Genomic DNA, 19,914 nt, shown 5'->3' with positions numbered 1-19,914 from the left:
CTGTGGGAGGAAATTGGAGCACCCAGAGGAAACCCACGCAGACACAGGGAGAATGTGCAAACTCCACACGGTCACCCCAGGGTGAAGCCGAATCTGGGTCCTTGGCGGAGTGAGGCAGCAGTGCTAACCACTGAGTCACCATGCCCCCCCCGTCACATCACTCAATGGGGTGGAGGTTCCATTCTGAAGAATAGTCTTACTGGAGTCAAAACATTATCTCTGTTTTTCTCGCCAAAGAACCGCTGAGTTTCTTCAGCATATTTTGATCTTATTATAGGAGGAATTTCACCGTGCTTATGAAATGGGAACAGAGTCAGCAGGGTGGCCTGTGAGGCTATTCAAAGTAGCTATTTGAAGGCTGAAGTTCTTTCCAGGGCCTTCTCTCTGTTGAACTGAGCTGGCAAAGTACACTGGGGTGGCACGGTGGCTCAGTGGTTAGCACTGCTGCCTCACAGCACTAGGATTCCAGCCTTGGATGACTGTCTGTGTGGAGTTTGCACATTCTCCCTGTGTCTGCGTGGATTTCCTCTGGGTGCTCTGGTTTCCTCCCACAGGCCCGGTGAATTGGCCCATGCTAAGTTGCCCATAGTGTTAGGTGAATGGGTCTGGGTGGGTTACTCTTTGGAGGGTCAGTTTGGGCTGAAGGGCCTGTTTCCACACTGTAGGGAATCTAATTTAATCAAATCACTCATTGTGATTTTACTGATCAAGTGCTTGTTAGCTCTTTGTATCTTATTTTTCTTGGTTTCGTTTGCCCTGTTCTTTTGTCATGCTAAAGAAATTAGTCATTCCTTTTGATCCACAGTACTGAATAACAAGATGAGAAAATAATTGAATTTGGTCACACTGACCTGTACATGCTGAGCTTACAAACGGGTCGAAAGCAAGTTTAAAATGTAACTGTACAGTTGAAATAATACATAACTCTCATTTCTAAATGTTCCACCAATTCCATATAATTGCAGTCAGCAGCTCGCAACCTCTACCCATTTGACCCAGAGAAGAAAGCAGACTGCAAGCCCTAGTTTTCAGATGCCAGTCACTCACTTGCGATAGCAGAAATATTTGCTGGGTCATGTTGCCCTAACCAGCAGTTCGTTGTTCTGGTAGCCTAATTCAGGAAAAACAAAATCAGATAACACAAAGAAATTCAAAATGCATAATGTGTAATATCTCACTGTAAATCTACTGCTCAACAACCACATTTAATAGAGGACTAAACATCTTTTAACATTACTAACAATAAATTCCCCCAACAGCTTCACTCAATAGCTGCCAAATTCATGAGAATTCAGGAGTTAAGAGTCAACCCATGCAGTGACCACACACTAGACTGCTTCAGAAGACAGTTGAAAGATTTCTCAAACCAGGCAAAGTTACTTTTTATGAATATTTAGCTTGCAAGAAGCAAAATGTAACAGTTTATGAACCCAGATAAGTGCCATCATTGCATTACAAGACTGTTATGTTATGGCTTAACTCACTGGGCCCATGTTTCCCCAGACTTCTTATGGTTAAAAGACGGAGTTCATAGCAATTAAGCAAAAAAATAAAATGCCCAGGCTGCCTGCTATCGGCGTAGCACACTTTTCCTGTCATGAATTCAATTTTTGAATTGTTCACTAAAAAGCGCAGTCTTTTGTTGGTGGAAAAGTGTCACTCTTCAGCCAATTGTGATCAGATATTTTCACAACAAGCAGGTTTTTCCGGGAAAGTAGATCAGGAGCTGACTAGTTGCCGGTCAATGGTTTCCCAATCTGCACTCCCTGCTCTTTCTCTGCGTTTTCAATGCAAGATTAGCCCTTATCAGCGAGTTTAGAGAAACATAATAGCAGCTCCCACCAAATGCTACAGTGAGCAGTTGTGCAAGATCGGGTCTCATTAATTAAGTCCGAAGGAGGAGTATTTTTAGCAAATGTCTGAATTAGTGGCTGGCCAGAGGTAAAAGTGCAGAGTTAATCTCCCCTGCACCAACAACGTCCCTTTCCTAATGCAATCTGAAAGAAAATATAACCGAAAATTGGACAGCCTTTATTTCTGCCACTGATGAGAGAAATATTAAAAGGGAATCTGCATTTTTAGTAGAGTAACTTTCAAGGTTGCCAGTAAAACAATTGTCTTCATGCCATTTATTCCAATGATAACCACTGACCTGGATATAGTGTTGCCTCTCCCTTTTTTCTTTCACACAGCAAATGGCAAGACAGGCAATAATGACAGCAGTAAACAGATCAATTACAAATCTCCGTGTATTCAATTGAAAAGGAGTTTTGTGTTCCAATTAATTTTTCAATTAGTTTCAAGGATGCAAGGAGGTGATTCATGAAGGGTTTCTCCCCATGAACTCCAGAAAGTCTACTTATGCAACTGACCGCTGCTCCTCTCATTATGTGCCTCTATGGCACCACACTGGCACTATTGGGAGAAATATTGCCCCCTACTGGTACCTTCTGGGATTTCTCACTGCCACCACATTGTGCACCAGGTCCATTGCTGCAAGCCAGATGCAATGTGGATAAATTCGGCCCAGGGCTGACAGGCAGAGGCAGGCTGGCTCCACAGGGTCAAGTCATAGAATTCTGTGGATCACTTAGTTACTCAACTCAAAGCATCCAGGGAACTCATCCCAACTCATAACTCACAGTCTTTCTCATTAACCCTCAATCCACTGTGTGGTATCTTCACAGCTTCTGAATGACATGGCCATTGACAAGTCACAGAATCCCCACAGTGTGGAAGCATGCCATTCGGCCCATCAAGTCCTCACTGACCCTCCAAAGAGCATCCCACTCAGTCCCAGCCCCCCACCCTATTTCTGCAACCCTGCCTTTCCCATGGCTTTTCCACCTAGACTGCACATCCCTGCACACTATGGGCAATTTTGTATGGTCAATCCAGCTAATCTGCACATCTTTGGACTGTGGGAGGAAACCCACACAGACACAGGGAGAATGTGCAAACTCTACACCTGAGGGTGGAATCGAACTTGGGTCCCTGGTGCTGTGAGGCAGCAGTACTAACCACTGACCTAACATGCCACACATGACGCTCACAGAGGCTCGCATAAGTCAGTTGGGAAAATTGGATGAGATTGGCAAAAATGGGATTCTCAGTGTTGAGAGAAGAAAGTCCAATTCTCCAAACAAATATTGAAACGGCAGGATAAGAATCTCACTAGTGAATGGCATAAGGCTCATTTGCAATCTTGGATTAGTGTCCCATTTTTACCTAATCTCACCTCATCGATATGCAGTTTCCAATTCTCCTGACTACCAGACAGAAAGTAGACAGCGACAATTCCTGACGTGAAGGTCGGAGCTGGTACCTAGCAACTCTAGCTCCCCACTTGAGCTCCTCCTAGCCTGGTCATCAAAAGCACTCCCTGACATCTCAGGACACACTCCAAGGGTAAGGCCAGTCCACATTCCAATCCATGGATATTGGCATCTAACGCATAACAGCCTCTCCAGATACTGACTGCAAATCGCCATTTACAATATGGGTCCTTGAAGTCCTGATGGACGGGGTGCCGGAGAGGACAGTTGGCCCCCAAGATCATCAGCGTAAACCAAACCACTCTAACTGCAGCATGCAGCATCTTCCCTTAGCTACCCTTACCCACTGTATGCACAGCTGGAGATTAGAGTCAAGATTAGTGTGGTGCTGGAAAAGCACAGTCGGTCAGACAGCATCCAAGAAGCAAGAAAATTGGTGTTTCCTAATGAAGGGCTTTTCCGGAAACATCGATTTTCCTGCTCCTCAGGACACTGCCTGACCTGCTGTGCTTTTCCAGCACCACTCTAATCTTGACACAGACCACAAACTGTCCATGCACCCTGCACTTCCTGCTCACTCACTTAGGGCACCTCATCAACTATTCCTTACTTGCAGCAGAACTAAAAGCTGCTGTGAGCCACTTTCATGTCACTCAATCCCTCTCTTTGTCTCATTCCAGGAGATCACAGCCCAAAATAGGACACGGAGGGCCAAGACGATGGGGTGCCTGACACTCCTTATTAGGTCTGCAGCCTTGCCTTAGCAGAAAAGGACTGGGACTGCTCATGCGGTGTTGCCAATACTTCCATATCCCAGAAACCAAGTAGGATTCATTGTCCATTGCTGTGCTGCTCTTCTGTTACTCTCACGGTGAATGCATTCACAATACGCCCAAACTTCCAAACCTATTTTGCAACTCAGTCGCTGTCTCTCTTCTTCTGCAGGAACCAGTGGCATCCACAAAGTGAGAAAGATCAACCCTTCAGGATATTATCTCTCCATCTCCTTGGAGGAAGAAGCCAAAGATCTTGGCAGCTCTCTGGCTCAGTCAATTGGAGCACAGACAGGAGCACATGCTGGTGAGCACCCCACTGGCATGTCTTTGCAGTTGAGTGAGATTCTGGAACTCAGAACGATTAAAAACCAGACACCTTCTCAGTCCCAGGCAGGCGCGGAAGTACTGCTTTGGCCTTTAATGACTTCAATTGAAGACATACGGAGGTACAGGAGCAGCAGGCAGGTTTGTCTGAGACACTCAGGAAACTGAATCAAAAGTACACAGTACAGTTTGTAGGACATCTGTAATCAGGGAATGTGAAATAAAGGCAGTGATCAATTATGTCAAATACAAATCCTGCCCACAAACAATCTTGACCATGTCATTGGTCATTACTGATTGAGCAGTCACCTCTGTGAAGTAAAAGGAATCACCGGTGATCTTATAAGTGATACTTGCACATCACAATACACAAAGACAATCAAAGACCTCAAACGAGATAAGGAGATGATCTCCTCTGACTTTGAACGGTAAGCATTTGCCAACATGCTGTCATGTACAATGCCACTGTTCATGGGTAAAGTGGGACTCAAGGTGTCAGCAATCATTAACATTGACAAATTCCTATTGTGTTTGGACAGAATGGCTTGCGCCGCATACATCAGAATAAGATCCACTATGTCAAAGGACAATGTACATCCATCCCATTGTCCTCCTCGATGGAATGCTCCATGGCTCTCTGTATGAAGGCCTATGTTAGACCATGATTTGAGCAAGATATGACCGCTAAGTGCTCACGTTCCGGAGGATTTGTTCTGTTTCTGGAAATCTCCACATAGACTCTTTGGAGCTGTGATGGACTTGATGTAGCCACAAAGGAATGTTTATTGCTGTGGCTGGGCTAGAACAAAGGAGCAGTGAAAATGAGCAGTTTGCAAGCCCAGGGCCAGCAGCCATGCCCACCAACTGTCCATGAGAAGGAGGCATAGCTGAAAATCTTCAGGGTGCACCGTGGAGGTAAAGTAGGCCCAGCATCTATCAGCCTTAGAAATGGTGGAGTAACCAAACTGTTGCTTTCAGGGAAGTGAAGGAACTGCAATGTTTGTATAAGGTGTTGGCACACTATAATAATCATAGAATTACAGCATGGAAACAGGTCCTTCAGCCCAGCAAGTCAACACTGTCCCTCTGAAGAGTAATCCACCTAGATCCATTCCCCAAACAAATGCACATCTCTGGATGCCATGGAACAATTTAGCATGGCCAATCCACCCTAACCTGCACATCTTTGGACTGTGGGAGTAAACCAGAGCACCTGGAGGAAACCCACAAGACGCAGGGAGTATGTGCAAACTCCACACAGACAGTCACTCAAGAGTGGAATTGAACCCAGATCCCTGGTGCTGTGAGGCAGCAGGGCTAACCACTGAGCCACCATGCTGCCCCCTCCCAGCACCTATCATTCTTGAAGCTATTTCTTCCAGACATCTGAGACACATTACAGCTGTAGATTGAGGATGTCCTGGCACACACTGGCATAGAACTGTGTCACCTGCTGGAGCAGGATCTGTGGCATGAAGATGTACAGGACCATCCTGTCCCAGTGGTCATCAAGACAGCTCTGCTAAAATTTTATGCATCTGTTTGCTTCCAAGGAATCCATTGGGGATCTATGTGGGGTCACCCAACCCTCAACCAGCCATCTACCAAGGCTAGTACTGATGGATATACTCCTTCAGCTCATTTCCCAATGAGGAAGTGCAGGAAGTAGACTTTTCCAACAAGGTTGGCTTCCCCCAGGAAGAATAGTTACTGGGAGATGAGGGCAATGTTGGACTTGAAACATTAGCTTCTTCTGCTTTCACAGATGCTGCCAGACCTGCTGAGTTTCTCCAGCAATTTCTGGTTTTGCTTCAGATCTTCGGCATCCACAGTTCTAAGTTTTATTTATAGACAAATTTGTATTCAAGGGAAAAAGGCAGGAACGTGTCACTGAGGTTTATCAGATTGGCCACGATGCCAATGAATGGCAAAGCCAACTCGATGGGCTGAATAGCCTACTGCCACTCCTGTGTCTTATGGTCTTATAGATAGCCTGGTGCACACGCGGGCTTTAAATATGGCCCATGGGAAGGTCCCAGCAGTGGAAAATGCGTCTGCTACTGGGTGAGCGAGATAGCGTAAACACAGCACCATACAAAGTGCATACATAATGAGGTGAGCAGTAGGGAATGTCATGAGAAAATGTACAAGAGCTCATAAGACAGAAACCCTGCATGAAACTCCCTGAACTTGATGTGTAGGCAGGCTTTGATAAAATTCAGCTCCATGTATCCAACTTGGTCCTCCAGACAGTAAAGCAATAGTCAACTAAAACTTAGCATGTTAAAAATTCAGCTCTATGGCACATACATCAACATTTCCAATTAGCTCAGCAGCAAGCTGAACACAAGGTCAAAAAATGACCCCAAAAAGTCAATTTGACTTGAAATTCATTAACCATTTTCAATCAGAGGTAAAGGAAATCAAAATGAATCTGGATTTTATATATTAGCCCCGATATTTAAGAAGAAAATGTTTATTTCAAGGAAGTGCAACTTTATTTGCTGTGGGGGTACTTAGGAGGCATCAGTTCAAGTCGCAAATTTTGTCCCAATTTGTTAAAACAATTGTTGAAAAATATCATCCTATGGGCATACCAGAAGCTTTCATTATGCACTCTTCATGGTGAAAGCCTAGTTCTTCAGTTATACATGGCCACATTAATCTAGAACAATAAGGCCAAGGGCAGTGGATACATGGGGACACCACCCCTTGCAAGTTCCCCCTCCAAGCCACTCACCATCCTGACTTGGAAATATATGGCAGTTCCTTCACTGTCACTGGTCAAAATCCTGGAATTCCCTCCCTAAGGGAGTTGTGGGTCTACCTACAGCACAGGAACTGCAGTGATTCAAGAAAGCACGAGAGCTCACTTGGCTGCAACCATGCTAGAAAAGCTGTTCATTGGTGCCTCTTCAGAAACATCGTTATGGCTTGGTATTTTACAATCCAAATCTCAGTGCTGCCGTTATAGCTTTATTCTATCTTATAAAAATACTGGAGAACCGCCTAAGTACTACTTATATTCAGGGCAGTGTTGCCATGGTTATGCTCCTGTCCTTTGTCTGAAAATTCATTTGGATCATTCGAGTTCTGCAAAATGGAAGGCAAAGCCATCACTTGGATCATTCAAGGCGTCTGGGTACATTTCAAGTGGGTAAAAACAATGACTGCAGATGCTGGAAACCAGATTCTGGATTAGTGGTGCTGGAAGAGCACAGCAGTTCAGGCAGCATCCGAGGAGCAGTAAAACCGACGTTTCGGGCAAAAGCCCTTCATCAGGAATACAGGGTCCAACTTGACTGTGTTGTACAAACGCAAATTTTTGCTTTCTTTCCTTTGTCCTCGACTTTGTTGTGCAAAGTACTTTGAATTTTGAAAACATTGTCTATTCATTTTGTAAATTTACAGTACATTTAGATCACATGGGATCCAGGAGGAGCTAGCCAATTGGAATCGAAATTGGCTTGAAGGTAGGAGAAAGAGGCTGGTGGTTTTCGGATCGGAGGCCTGTGACCAGTGGTGTGCCACAAGGATTGGTGCTAAATCACTGCTTTACTCCATAACATACACAACTTGGATGTGAATAAAGGAGGTATGGTTCGTAAGTTTGCAGATGGCACCAAAATAGATGGTGCAGTAGATGGTGAAGAAAATTATCTCAAAGTACAGTGGGACCTTGATCAGGTGGGTCAATGGGCTGAGAAGTGGCAGATAGATTTTAATGTAGATAAAGATGAGGTGATGCAATTTGGTAAAGCAAATCCGGGTAGGACTTATACAATAAATGGTAGGGACCTGGTAAATAAAGAGACCTAAGGTGTAGGTGGATAGTTCCTTAAAGTGGAGTCCAGGTAGATAGAGTGATGAACAAAGCACTTGGCATGCTTGCCTTCATTGGTCATAACATTGAGAGGAGGATTGGGATGTCATATTGTAGCTGTACAGGACTTTAGTGAGGTCACTTTTAGAATATTGCATTCAATTCTGGGCACCCTTCTATAGGAAAGATGTTGTTAAACTTGAGAGAGTTCAGAAAAGATTTGGAAGGGTGATGCCAGGTCATCAGGGTTTGAGCTAAAGAGAGACAGGCTGAACAGGCTGGGGTTTCTTTCCCTGCAGTATAGGAGATTGAGCAGTGACCTTATAAAGTCACGAGGAGCAAGGGTAAGGATAAATAGCCAAGGTCTTTTTTACCTCCAACAGTGAGTCCAAAACTAGGAGGCATAGGTTTAAGGTGAGAGGTTGAAAGATTTAACAAGGACCGGAAGGGGAACTCTTCAAGCAGAGGGTGGTGTGTACATGGAATAAGCTGCCAAAGGAAGTGGAGGAGGTTGGTATATTTACAACATTTAAAAGAAATCTGGATGGGTTTATGAATAGGAAGGGTTTAGAGACGGATGGGCCAAATGCTGGCAAATGGGACTAGGTCAGTGGATATCTGATTGGCACGGATGAATTGGACTTCAAGGTCTATTTCCATGCTGTTAGACTCTATGATTCCATAACTATTAAATTTAGATTAGTCAAGGTTAAAACTTATCTACAAGTACTAGAACAGTGAACGGATTTGAGGAACAAAACTCTGGACAAGGGCGCTCTGATGGGCCCACGTCACCCATAAAAGGAGGAGATACCCCCTCCTTTCTAACCACGAACCTGACTGGAAAGTGCCTCTGAGCCTCTGCCATAGTGCCAGTAAGGCTGGAAGCAGATGTGCAGTAGCCATTTCTCCGGTAGCCACCTCACCCCTCTCTGAGACTTGTAAAAGTACAGCCAGGGCAAGTAGACTGCCATCAGGACCAGTGTCTATGGCATTGGACCAATTTATTGACATTTACCCACCCGCCCCTCCCATCCATCTTCCACAGTATTCACATGCATAAAATTCTGTCCATGTATTTGCTACCCTTATATCTGTCTGCTACAATGACACCACTCTTTGGACTTGGTTGGACAGCAGGCCTGAGGAAAGACACATAATAATGTGTACCATGATTCAAAATGCCATGGGGGCACCCATTTCAGAAACAGCTCTATTAACTTCAAGAAAGAAAAGCTTATTGAAATGTTACATGTAAAATAACAAAGATGCAAAACTTCCAAGTTGGAGCACTGTACAGGCTGACTGGGACATTCACAATCACCACCATATTCTGATGCAAAAGCATAAACAGCATTGGAAATATCGTTTTAGTTTGTAAGTTTGCCCCCTGAGCTGGCAGGTCTGTTTTCGCCACCATACTTGGTAACATCATCAGTGAGCCTCTGGTGAAGCACTGTGGGTGATATCATTTCCAATTCTTTTCCTCAGAGGTAAATGGGGTCCAAATCAACGTGTTTATGAATGGAGTGGCAGGCCTCCAGGAATTCCCGGGTGTGTCTCTGTTTAGCCTGTCCCTGGATGGATGTGTTGTCCCAGTTGAAGTGGTGTCTTTGTTCATCTGTATGTAAGAATACTCCATCAATAAACACCTTGATTTACCAACCACTGAGAAAAAAAAACTGGAAATGATATCACCCACCACAACAGACCAAGACAGATGAATAGAAAGTGGGACAGAAAACCAGCGCTTCAACAGAGGCTCACTGATGATGTTACAGAGTGTGGTGATGATATGTCTAAAATCAAACCTGACAGCTCAGCGAGCAAACTTACAATCCAAAGCTCAACCTGAGCTACAAATCTTCTCAAAAATCACAAATACCATTTTAGATTACATTTAACAAAGTAGAATCGTTGAATCACTACAGTGTGGAAGCAGGCCATTCAGCCCATCGCGTCTACACTGACCCTTCGAAGAGACTGCTACCCGGACCCCCTTCCACCCCGCATTTCCCCATGGCCAATCCACCTAACCTGCACATTTTTGGACTGTGGAAAGAAATCACAGCACCCGGAGGAAACGCACACAGACACGGGGAGAATGTGTAAACTCCACACACAGTCATCCAAGGGTGGAATCAAACCCAAGTCTCTGGTACTGTGAAGCAGCAGTGCCAACCACTGAGCCACCATGTCACACAAGTAATCTGTACACACAATGTGTACAGACATAACAAACAGGACAAAGCTGCAAAAATATAGGTTATTTTACTAACTTTACACATTGTTCTCTTTTACAAAATCCTTTTCCATCCACAATTTTTTTAAAATGTTGCATTTACATGACTCATTTGATTTGAGTCAGAGCCTTCCCAAGGAAAGTAAAACTTGCATTTATATAGCATCCTTTTTGACCACGGGATACTTCATGATGTCAATGAAAAACCTACTGAAACTGGGCCACAGCTGAAATGTCAGAACTGCACCAGCCAACTTATAGCAAACTCCCACAAATAGCAATCAGAATTCTCGAAGAGTTTTGTTATTCACATGACACACCAGAGCGACTAGCTTCATGTTTTATTGGATTTCTGTGTTGTCAAATCATCATTTAATTCAGATGTCAGCAAAATCAACTGAAATTAAATCACTCCAGAAGTTCCAAATCTTCTCAGCTTGGCTATAATTTTCCAAGTGCATATGAACAATAGATACCTTGGAACAATCACATCAGTAAATTTATCAAGACGTTTAAGCATTATAAACCCGGATAGCAAATTCAGGGCACAAGTGGGCATAATTTCAGTTTGTAAGTAACCAGCTGACTGACAGTTTAATAAAAAGAGGGGCAGAACATTGTGCAATTTAAAGAATAAAAGACAATATTATTCATGAAGACTTACCCCAAGTATTTCTTGAACCTTGTCGCTCAGTATATTCTTATTCTGGGTATTCATTTGCAAAGAACTTGCAGCATAATCATAATAATTGCACCGAGTCTGTTAATCTGATCAGATACCAGGAAAAATATAATTGTCATAGATATGTCCGTACATAGTTTCATGAGACTTAGATTAAATGGCTGAAAATCTGGACTGAAATGCAATTTTTCTAAAACAGGAACAGCAAAGGGATATCAGAACGCATTCCTCCTCCAGAAAAGCAACTTGCAGATTGTTTCTCTGCATAAACCCTGGAAAAGTCATTTTCAGTTTGGGTCATTCTGACCAGAACTCTAATCTCCAGAGGTCTGAAATATAAACAGCGATATTGATGGTTCTGAATTTACTGCATGATCTGTTTTATCAAAAGCAAAACTGACTAAATACTTCACATCAAATCGTAAATGCTCTTTAACCATACACGTAGGTAACTTGAACATTTGTTTTCAAAAATACAGGTAATTGTCTCAAATCAAGGCATGTTTTCCAGGCTCAGCCTGCATTCAATCTGCCTGCTGATACCACTATTTAAACAGGCTTACAAGACAGCAACCTCTCTCTCCTCCAGTATATTGTTAATAAGGGGAAACAGCAATAGCACAGGGATGCATAAACCTGCTGTCTTCACTCAAGATAACAGTAATCATTCTCCCATATCTGTCACTTCAACAGTGCCCTTGCTTTTACTGTTTAGACAGCCAGCCTGCCAAAGTGATAATCTGCCACACAATGGGGACATTGTGATTTCTAGGAGAAGTGAGGACTGCAGATGCTGGAGATCAGAGCTTAAAAATGTGTTGCCCGAAACGTCGATTCTCCTGCTCCTTTGATGCTGCCTGACCTGCTGCGCTTTTCCAGCAACACATTTTTAAACATTGTGATTTCTGCCAGGACACCATGCATCAACCTGCATTATTACTGTGTACAGCCGCAAACTAACTGGATGCTTAGGGAATGGAATCTCTCTTGATTGTGTTACATGGTTGAATTGATATGTGGCTCACAAAGCAAGGAGCAACCATGTCAATGCCATCCCACACCCTGGAGGGTGACCTGCAATCAGTGAAAAAACTGCATATTCTCTCAGCTAATATCATTCCAGCAGGCGGGAATGAAATGTATTCAACTCTTTTGGAATACAGTGCAACAATAGATCGAAAATTGGAAAAGAATGTAGATGTCATTTATTCAAGCCTGGAAGATGTTTGGGAAGCTCATGCCATGCACACATTTGTAACCATTGGATATGCCTTGCTTGAAGCCTGCAGTTGTAATTAAAAAGGGCAAGATATTTCATTGATGACCTTCTTAGTGAAGGGGTGATGTCTTAAACATAGGTCCTGAGAGGTTCAGACACGATACTTACTTCCTACAGACAAGTAAATACATAGAGCTTCTCCTCTGTCTTCTGGGAGCTCATCCACATCTGCATCAGTTCTGCCATCTTCTTCCTGACATGTAAAATATAAACTACCAAAACCTCATCAATGAACAACTGACTTGTGTGGATTCCCTGAAACCTTCAGTGAATCAGCCAGGCTCGGCAGGGAATGGATAAACCAGTTGTCTGCGATACCCACTCAAACTGCAGCCCTCAGGTGCACACCATGGAGAACAGTCAGAGTGAGACACAGCAATGCCTTCATAGGGATTGGAACATTGAAGGTGGAGGTGAGAGAGCGGTTGAGCAGATCATTAGTTGCAGAAATGTTGACTTTTATTGATGGCCTCGAAAGTAAGGAGGGTGAAAGAAGGAAAAATTTGCATCTTTATCACATTTTTCATCAAGAGTGCAGTTGTAAGGGAATCAGGAAAATGCTAAAGGATATAATAAGCGGTTCAAAAAAAGTTCACACGTCCGATTTCTGGGATAAAGGAGTTATCGTACCTAGAAACAAGTTGCACAGGTTGAGCGAGTTGGACTCAACCAATTCAAAGCGTACAAGATCCTTTGGGGTCTTGACAGGGTGGATGCTGAGAGGATGTTTCCCCTGTGGGACAATCTAGAACTTGAGAACACAATTTACAAAGTAGGGGTCTCTCACTTGAGACAGATATTTCTTTTCTCTCATAATCTGTGGAACCCCCATCTGCACAGAACAGGGGTGGCTTGATTGTTTGAGACATTCAAGGCCAAGTCAAACAGGGTTTTGTTTAACAAGGAAGTCAAGAATTATGGGGCAGGAAGCAGAAAAGTGGAATTGTGACCACAATCAGACTAAGTATGTTTGTGCAGAATGGCAGAGCAAACTTGAGGGGCCAACTCCTGCTCCTAAGTTGTGTGTTTATTTTTTATTGACATATGGGATGTCTGCTGGTTTTCTCAGCAACTTGGCTGCACTGCATCCCCAAATCCCAGAGGAGGCCACACACCAGTCATTTTGCTTTTCCATAGCATGTAAAGGTAATTTACCGAAGTCGCATGCTCAAATGGCTTTTTCATGAGTTAAAAAAAGGACTGAAAGTTCCAGTGGGGCAAATTCTTTTTCTCAAGAGTGGAGAGAAAGAAAAATAGTAGGGTTAGAAGAGGGTAACAGAATACAGCTGGAAAGTGGTGTTGGGATGTAATCAGACTTGAGCTTGGCATTACAGAGTAGTGAGACTCTATGAGATGGCAACCTGAAGTAGATGGTCATGACAATGAGTCGGGGAGGTCATGGATAGATTGCTTGTTTCCCATGATCAAAGTGTATTTATTTGTGATGTCCATTTATTTTCTGACCCAAGAGAGTGATCATCCCATTTGTAATAATTCCAACAGCGCACTTTTTTATAATGTAAAAATAAACAAAGATTTTTTAACTGCATGTTTGCCTTGCTGGTTTAAAAACGTGATATCTCACTTAGTCAACTCATACACATCACCATTTGAAATCTTAGATGAAGATGAGGAAAAAACACAATTACAATTTAAGATTATTTCAGTCTCTTTGTAGTAGGCATGTAGTTTCTTAGATAAGTTGATGACTTGGTTAGAGTGAAGATCTTGAAAACAGAAGATTCTTAGTCATCTGAGAGACTTATGATAGGGAAATTACTAGGAGCTTGGTTCTCAGCTGAGTTTACAGATCAAACTGAGGGTATTTATTTTCACTTTCACTTAGTTGACTGCAAATTACTCAATGACCTTCTGCTGGTCTCTGACTGCAAAGCTGCTTCTCACCAGTGTGATGTTCTTATAAGCTCAGATTCCTTTTCTGAATAAGATGATGTACTAGGGTTAATCAGCATCCAAAATGCTCAAGAGAGCCTTTTGTGTTCGAATGAGGAATCATCACACTACATTGTCAGGTCAATGGATCCATTTCATTTTTGTCTAATAGCCATTGGGTTTTTATGTCTCCTTCATCCATCTTGAAATGAACCATGAGTCAGTTGTTATATTGTAGTTCTTATTGTTGATGGTCTAACCTTAAACAAAGTGTTAATTTCTCAAGTGACTGTGGGGGAATCAGGTTTCAGTTGTAGACTCTGCTGGCTGCAGTTCAAATGACAGGTCACATGGTATTCAGAAATGAATTGAACAGTTGTTTAAAAAACATATTTTTTTAAAATATGGTCATGAGAGCTCGTGTGGCACAGTGATAGTGTGTAACAGGTTAAATTGGAAATATCAAAAACATTATCTGGAAGCATCCTCGTAGTCTCCCTAACTCTGAGTCAGGAGGTCTGGCTTCAAATCCCACCTGTCTCAAACATTTGTCATGATATATCTGAACAAGTTGTTTACAATTACTTCTCAGTGCAGAAGCAGATGAGACAGTTTCACTTATTTTATACAGAATAAGTAGGACTTATACAAGGTCTAAATATGAGATTATGGGAATTCGGAAAGAGGAAAGCAATGTAAAAAGTTTAATGATTACTTTCAACAGTCTTGATGAGTTGGGGCCAATTTAATTATGTCTTAAAGGCAGTGACCTACACCATACTAAATGTGTTATCAGCCTTCTGATAATGTACACCAATGACTGCAGCAGATCAGTTGACTGAACGCTATCACTGTATGATGATCCTGTTCCAGCATTTGTCCAAAATCTACTTACGTATGCTTCCCAATCAAGGTCTCTGTACTCAAAACCCCAACTGTCTTTTCTCTTTTTCTTTCTGACACTGCTAAACCAAATACAGTGCCTCTTCTTCCTCAACCTGATGGAGATGAACTAACACAGCATAGACCTAGGATTGAATTTTAACTCTTCCACGACTGTATGAATCCATGTGTGGATGCGTAAGACATATTTCTCCCAACATTGCGGCGAGGGGATTTTGAAGCTCTACTTAGTTTTAATTACCTGACTACACAGTACTAAAGAGCTATAACCATTTTGCTCAAAGTCCTGTCTTTGTGTTCCTCAACAACAATCAGCAGAAAATATTTCAGAAACAATTGACTCAGAGGAAATTATCCACCATCAAAGGTGTTCTTCATATTTATTTTTATTGCTATTCAACAACATTACTTCTTTCTAAAGATATTGTAAGGAGCTTCCTCAGAGTTGCTTAAGCACCATCTTGACTGAAAGTGTCATGGAAACCTTATTTATACATATATGAGTTGTCACTGTGCAACTCTGAGTGAAGGTTTGGCATCAATACTGATGCTGTTTTGAGGAAATGTCTGTTCCTTAAAGCTTTTCAATATCTCCAGTTCAAGCTCATATGTCTTTCAAGGCAGAATATAGTCAGACAACTGCATTGATGAGGCAGGATCATTTGAGAAAATCATGTTCTCAGCAGACCGTTATTCTACAACTAAGAATGCATCTTTGAATTTGGTAAATACTCCACAATAAGTAAAGAGGGCATTGCATGTCTGCATATTCAAGAAGTTTTCTCAACATTCGGAACTTTTCCAATAACTGTGCAATAATAGTGTGTCTGAGTCAATTTAAGATCATGCTTTAAATCAAGACAATCTGTGATCTTAATGCAATATTTAAATTCTGTTAACTTACTCTGAGTCAGTTGCTTCTGAAATATTATCTGTTGAGTGCTGACAAAGGCAGGATTTTGAGCAAAATGGTTACAGCCCTCTAGCGCTATGTAATCAGGTAATTAAAAAATAAATAGAGCTTCAAAATCATCTCGCTGCAAAGCTGGGAGAAATATGTCTTACGCATCCACACAGATTTATACAAACGTGGAAGAGTTAACATTCTTCATAAAATATTACCTAATAGCAAATTTTATTAAATTGTCCAATTGAGATAACTGATTTTCTGACTGGTTCTGTGAAATCTCTTCACCATCAATGACAAATGTTGAAAGTATTGAAGCTCTATGGGCAGAGTTATCTCTTCTAGATTTTCTGGCATTACTGTTGTATAAGATAATAGCTCAGAAGGAGTTAATGCCCACATTAATTTCCTGCACGGTCTTTGACTGGAGGTGGTTGAGTTCTGTGTCAGTATGCAAAGGGAACCGATACATTTGGCACACCTCCCAAGAGTCCTTCAGAATTATGACTGACTCATAAGTGAATTGTGACAATTGCTTTCATTCAATACGCCACCATTTTTTATTTAAGACATTAAATAAAATAGACTCATTAGTGATCTACTCCCTGCCACTAAATATTGGACAGGGACTAGACCTGTTGCTAGAAAAAGAGTTAAAAAAAAGAGAAAAAGGTTTCTGAAGAAGGGCTACTGAAGTCAAAATGTTAATTTTGCTCTCTCTTCTCAGATGCTGCATTTCTCCAGCTATTTCTGTTTCTTTGTGAGAAAGAAAAAGAATTGGTGGCAGCAAAGTCCTCAGACCTAAATGGAACAAGCAGATGGAGGTTGTAGTACCTGAAAATGAGACAATTACCTCCAATGAAATGATATCTTTCCTTAAATAAGGGAACCAAAACTGCTCACAATACCCGAGATGTGGTCTGACCAGCACCTTGTACATTGTAAGAGTTCCCTACTCTTATACTCCAGCCTCCTTGAAATAAGGGCCAACATTCCACTGGCCTTCCTGATTACCTGCTGCACTCATGTGGACCACTTGTGCACCAGTAGCCCCAAGTCCCTTTGTGTTGCAGCTTTCTGTACTTTTTCTCCATTGAAATAATAGTTGTTTTGATCTCCCTTCCAAAACGAAGAACTTCACATTTTGCCACGATATACTTCAGTTGCCAAATTTTTGCACACTCTCTTAACCTATCAAGATCTCTCTGCAAACTTTGTATCCCTCTTGCAACTTGCCTTTTGTCCTTTTTTTTGTGGCATCTGAAAACTTGGTCACAATGCTTTTGCTTTCTTCCTCCATGTCATTAATATATATTGCAAACAGTTGTGGTCGCAGTGCTGATAGCTGTGGAACCCCACTGGTCATAGGTCGCCAACCTGAAAAAGAACTCCTTACCCACACTCGCTGTTTCCTACCTTTTAGCCAGTTCTTTATCTACATCAATATACAACTTCCAACACCATGGGCTCTTATCTTATGAGTTATAGAGTTAGAGAGTCATAGAGATGTTCAGCATGGAAACAGACCCTTTGGTCCAACCCATCCATGTCGACCAGATATCCCAACCCAATCTAGTCCCACCTGCCAGCAGCCGGTCCATATCCCTCCAAACCCTTCCCATTCATACACCCATTCAAATGCCTCTTAAATGTTGCAATTGTACCAGCCTGCACCACTTTCTCTGGCAGCTCATTCCATATGCGTCCTACCCTCTGCAGGAAAAAGTCGCCCCTTAGGTCTCTTTTATATCTTGCAATCCACAGTCCAGTCAAGGGGGTAGCCTTCACTCGGGGGAGGGGATTCTTACACAGCAATCTAGAGACACTTTCTCTTACCATAGATCCCCTTCTTGAGTCTTTCTGTCCTATTGTGGGTTGATTTGCTCCTGGAATGAGAGAGGTGGAGGTATTATAGAGGATGAAAGTGCCTGGCACAGTTGCTGGTAAAGTGGAGAGGTCTCCCATACAATGAGTAGGCAGCATATTGGGCACACAGTGTCAGTAGTGTCAGGGATTGGGGTAAGGAAGTGAGAGGGGAAGATGTTGCAGGCAATAATGAGAGTGATAGAGCTTGAGGCTTGGTTGGAGTTGCTATGTGCAAGATACTGTATGGAAGATGATGGCACTTACACTGGTGGAGTGAAGAAAGGCATTGTTCTTCCTCCGGCAATACTGGGCATTCCTCCATCATTCCTGATGAAGGGCTTTTGTCCTAAACGTCGATTCTCCTGCTCCTTGGATGCTCCCTGACCTGTTGTGCTTTTCCAGCACCACACTTTCGATTCGTCCAGACAGATGAGACTGCACTGACCTGGATGGTAACTTGAGCCTGGCACAGTCTGATGTCATGGCTTCCTCTGCAAGTCCTGTGGGAAAACGACTTCCCATGTTGGCACTACTCCACCCATCAGTTGCCCTGCCCACAAAGCAGAGTGCCAATATTTCCACCTGGCACTTTCTCCGTCTGCCACACGCAGGCCAAATGCCAGGAACTATGCACAGCAGCTCCAGACTGACAGTGCTTATCTGGATGCACAACATGTTTTTCAAGATGACATTATTACGAGGGATGCTGCTCAGTTCCTGAATCTCTGCTGAGTGGTGAGTTGGTCTGGGAAGAGCACACCGTAAGATGGCCTGAATTCAGATATAATCCTTGCCATAAGGGCAAGAACAGATATTGATGAGGCTCATTTGTTAAGATTCAGCGAGAAAACTTGTTTGGCCTCATGGTAGATTCAAGATTTTTTTTATTCATTCACAGGGATGAGGGCATCACTGAATAAGCCAGTATTCATTGCCCATCCCTAATTGCCCAGAGGGCAGTTAAGTGTCAACCACATTGCTGTGGGTTTAGAGTCACATATAGGCCAGACCAGGTAAGGATGGTAGTTTCCTTCCCTTAAAGAGAATAGTGAACCAGATGTGACTTTTCTGACAATCAACAATGGTTTCATAGCCATCATCGGTCTTAAACCATCTTAATCCCAGATTTTTATTAAAATCAAATTTCGCCACCTGTCATGGCAGGCTTTGAACCCAGATCGCCAGAACATTACCTCATTCTCTGGATTAACAATAATACCACTAGGCCATCACCTCCCTATGTTGCCTGGGGAAAATCTCTGTTATGAGGATTGAATGGATCGGCTGTGTCTGTTTTCCCTGGAGCACAGGAAGCTGAGGGGAGATCTGATTGAAGTATACAAAGCTAAGAGGGGCATAGATGGGGTAGATTGTGAGAATCTTCTCCCTGTGGCAGACATGCCCAATACCAGAGAGCATAGGTCTAAGGTGAGGAGTAAGTGGTCTCAAGGCGATCTGTTTTCACAGAGGGTGGTAGAAATGTGGAACATGCCTTCGAGGATGGTAGAGGGCAGGTACTTTTGCAACACTTAAGAAGCATCTAAATGACCAATTAAATTGCCAGGGCATACTTGTCTACAGACAAAAACAGATAAATGGCATTAGTATGGTTTGGTGTTTGCTAGTTGGCACAGACGTGGCGTGCTGAAGTGTCTGTTTCTGTGTTGGATGACTCTATGACGACTGTAGATTGCCGTGACATACACCTAGCCAAGAACAAACATTCAGTCCATAGTGACATTTTGGCCCAACAAAGCCATGCCAGTTCTCAGTAGAGCAAACTAGTCCCATTCTCTTTGCTCTATTTTCCTAATTCTACAATTTGTTTCCCTCAAATATCTAAAAATGTTCCTTTTGAAATTATTGTTCACTTCCAATTCCTTAATAGACAGAGTGGATTCCCAGTAATTAATGCTCACTGCAGAAATTCGACCTCATACTACC

The 19,914-nt window shown here is 42.7% G+C and overlaps 1 protein-coding gene across 15 annotated transcripts in view; it reads right to left on the bottom strand.

Moving 5' to 3' along the window:
• The window catches only part of greb1 (growth regulating estrogen receptor binding 1), a 314,458-nt gene that overhangs the window by 183,171 nt on the left and 111,373 nt on the right, over nucleotides 1-19,914 (bottom strand). For 3 of the 15 annotated variants that reach the window (XM_072561940.1, XM_072561941.1, XM_072561939.1), the window contains one exon: nucleotides 11,105-11,208. The exons of the other annotated variants lie outside the window; for them this stretch is intronic. In XM_072561940.1, the coding sequence (XP_072418041.1) occupies nucleotides 11,105-11,158 (54 nt within the window). In that variant the 5' untranslated portion in view covers nucleotides 11,159-11,208. The remainder of the gene's footprint in view (nucleotides 1-11,104; nucleotides 11,209-19,914) is intronic. 15 annotated transcript variants of the gene reach the window in all.

The sequence above is a fragment of the Chiloscyllium punctatum genome, chromosome 3 (assembly GCF_047496795.1).
Source record: "Chiloscyllium punctatum isolate Juve2018m chromosome 3, sChiPun1.3, whole genome shotgun sequence".
Classification (NCBI taxonomy): domain Eukaryota; kingdom Metazoa; phylum Chordata; class Chondrichthyes; order Orectolobiformes; family Hemiscylliidae; genus Chiloscyllium; species Chiloscyllium punctatum.
Note: the sequence above shows the minus strand (reverse complement) of the source record. Positions and strands in the feature narration are given on the sequence as shown.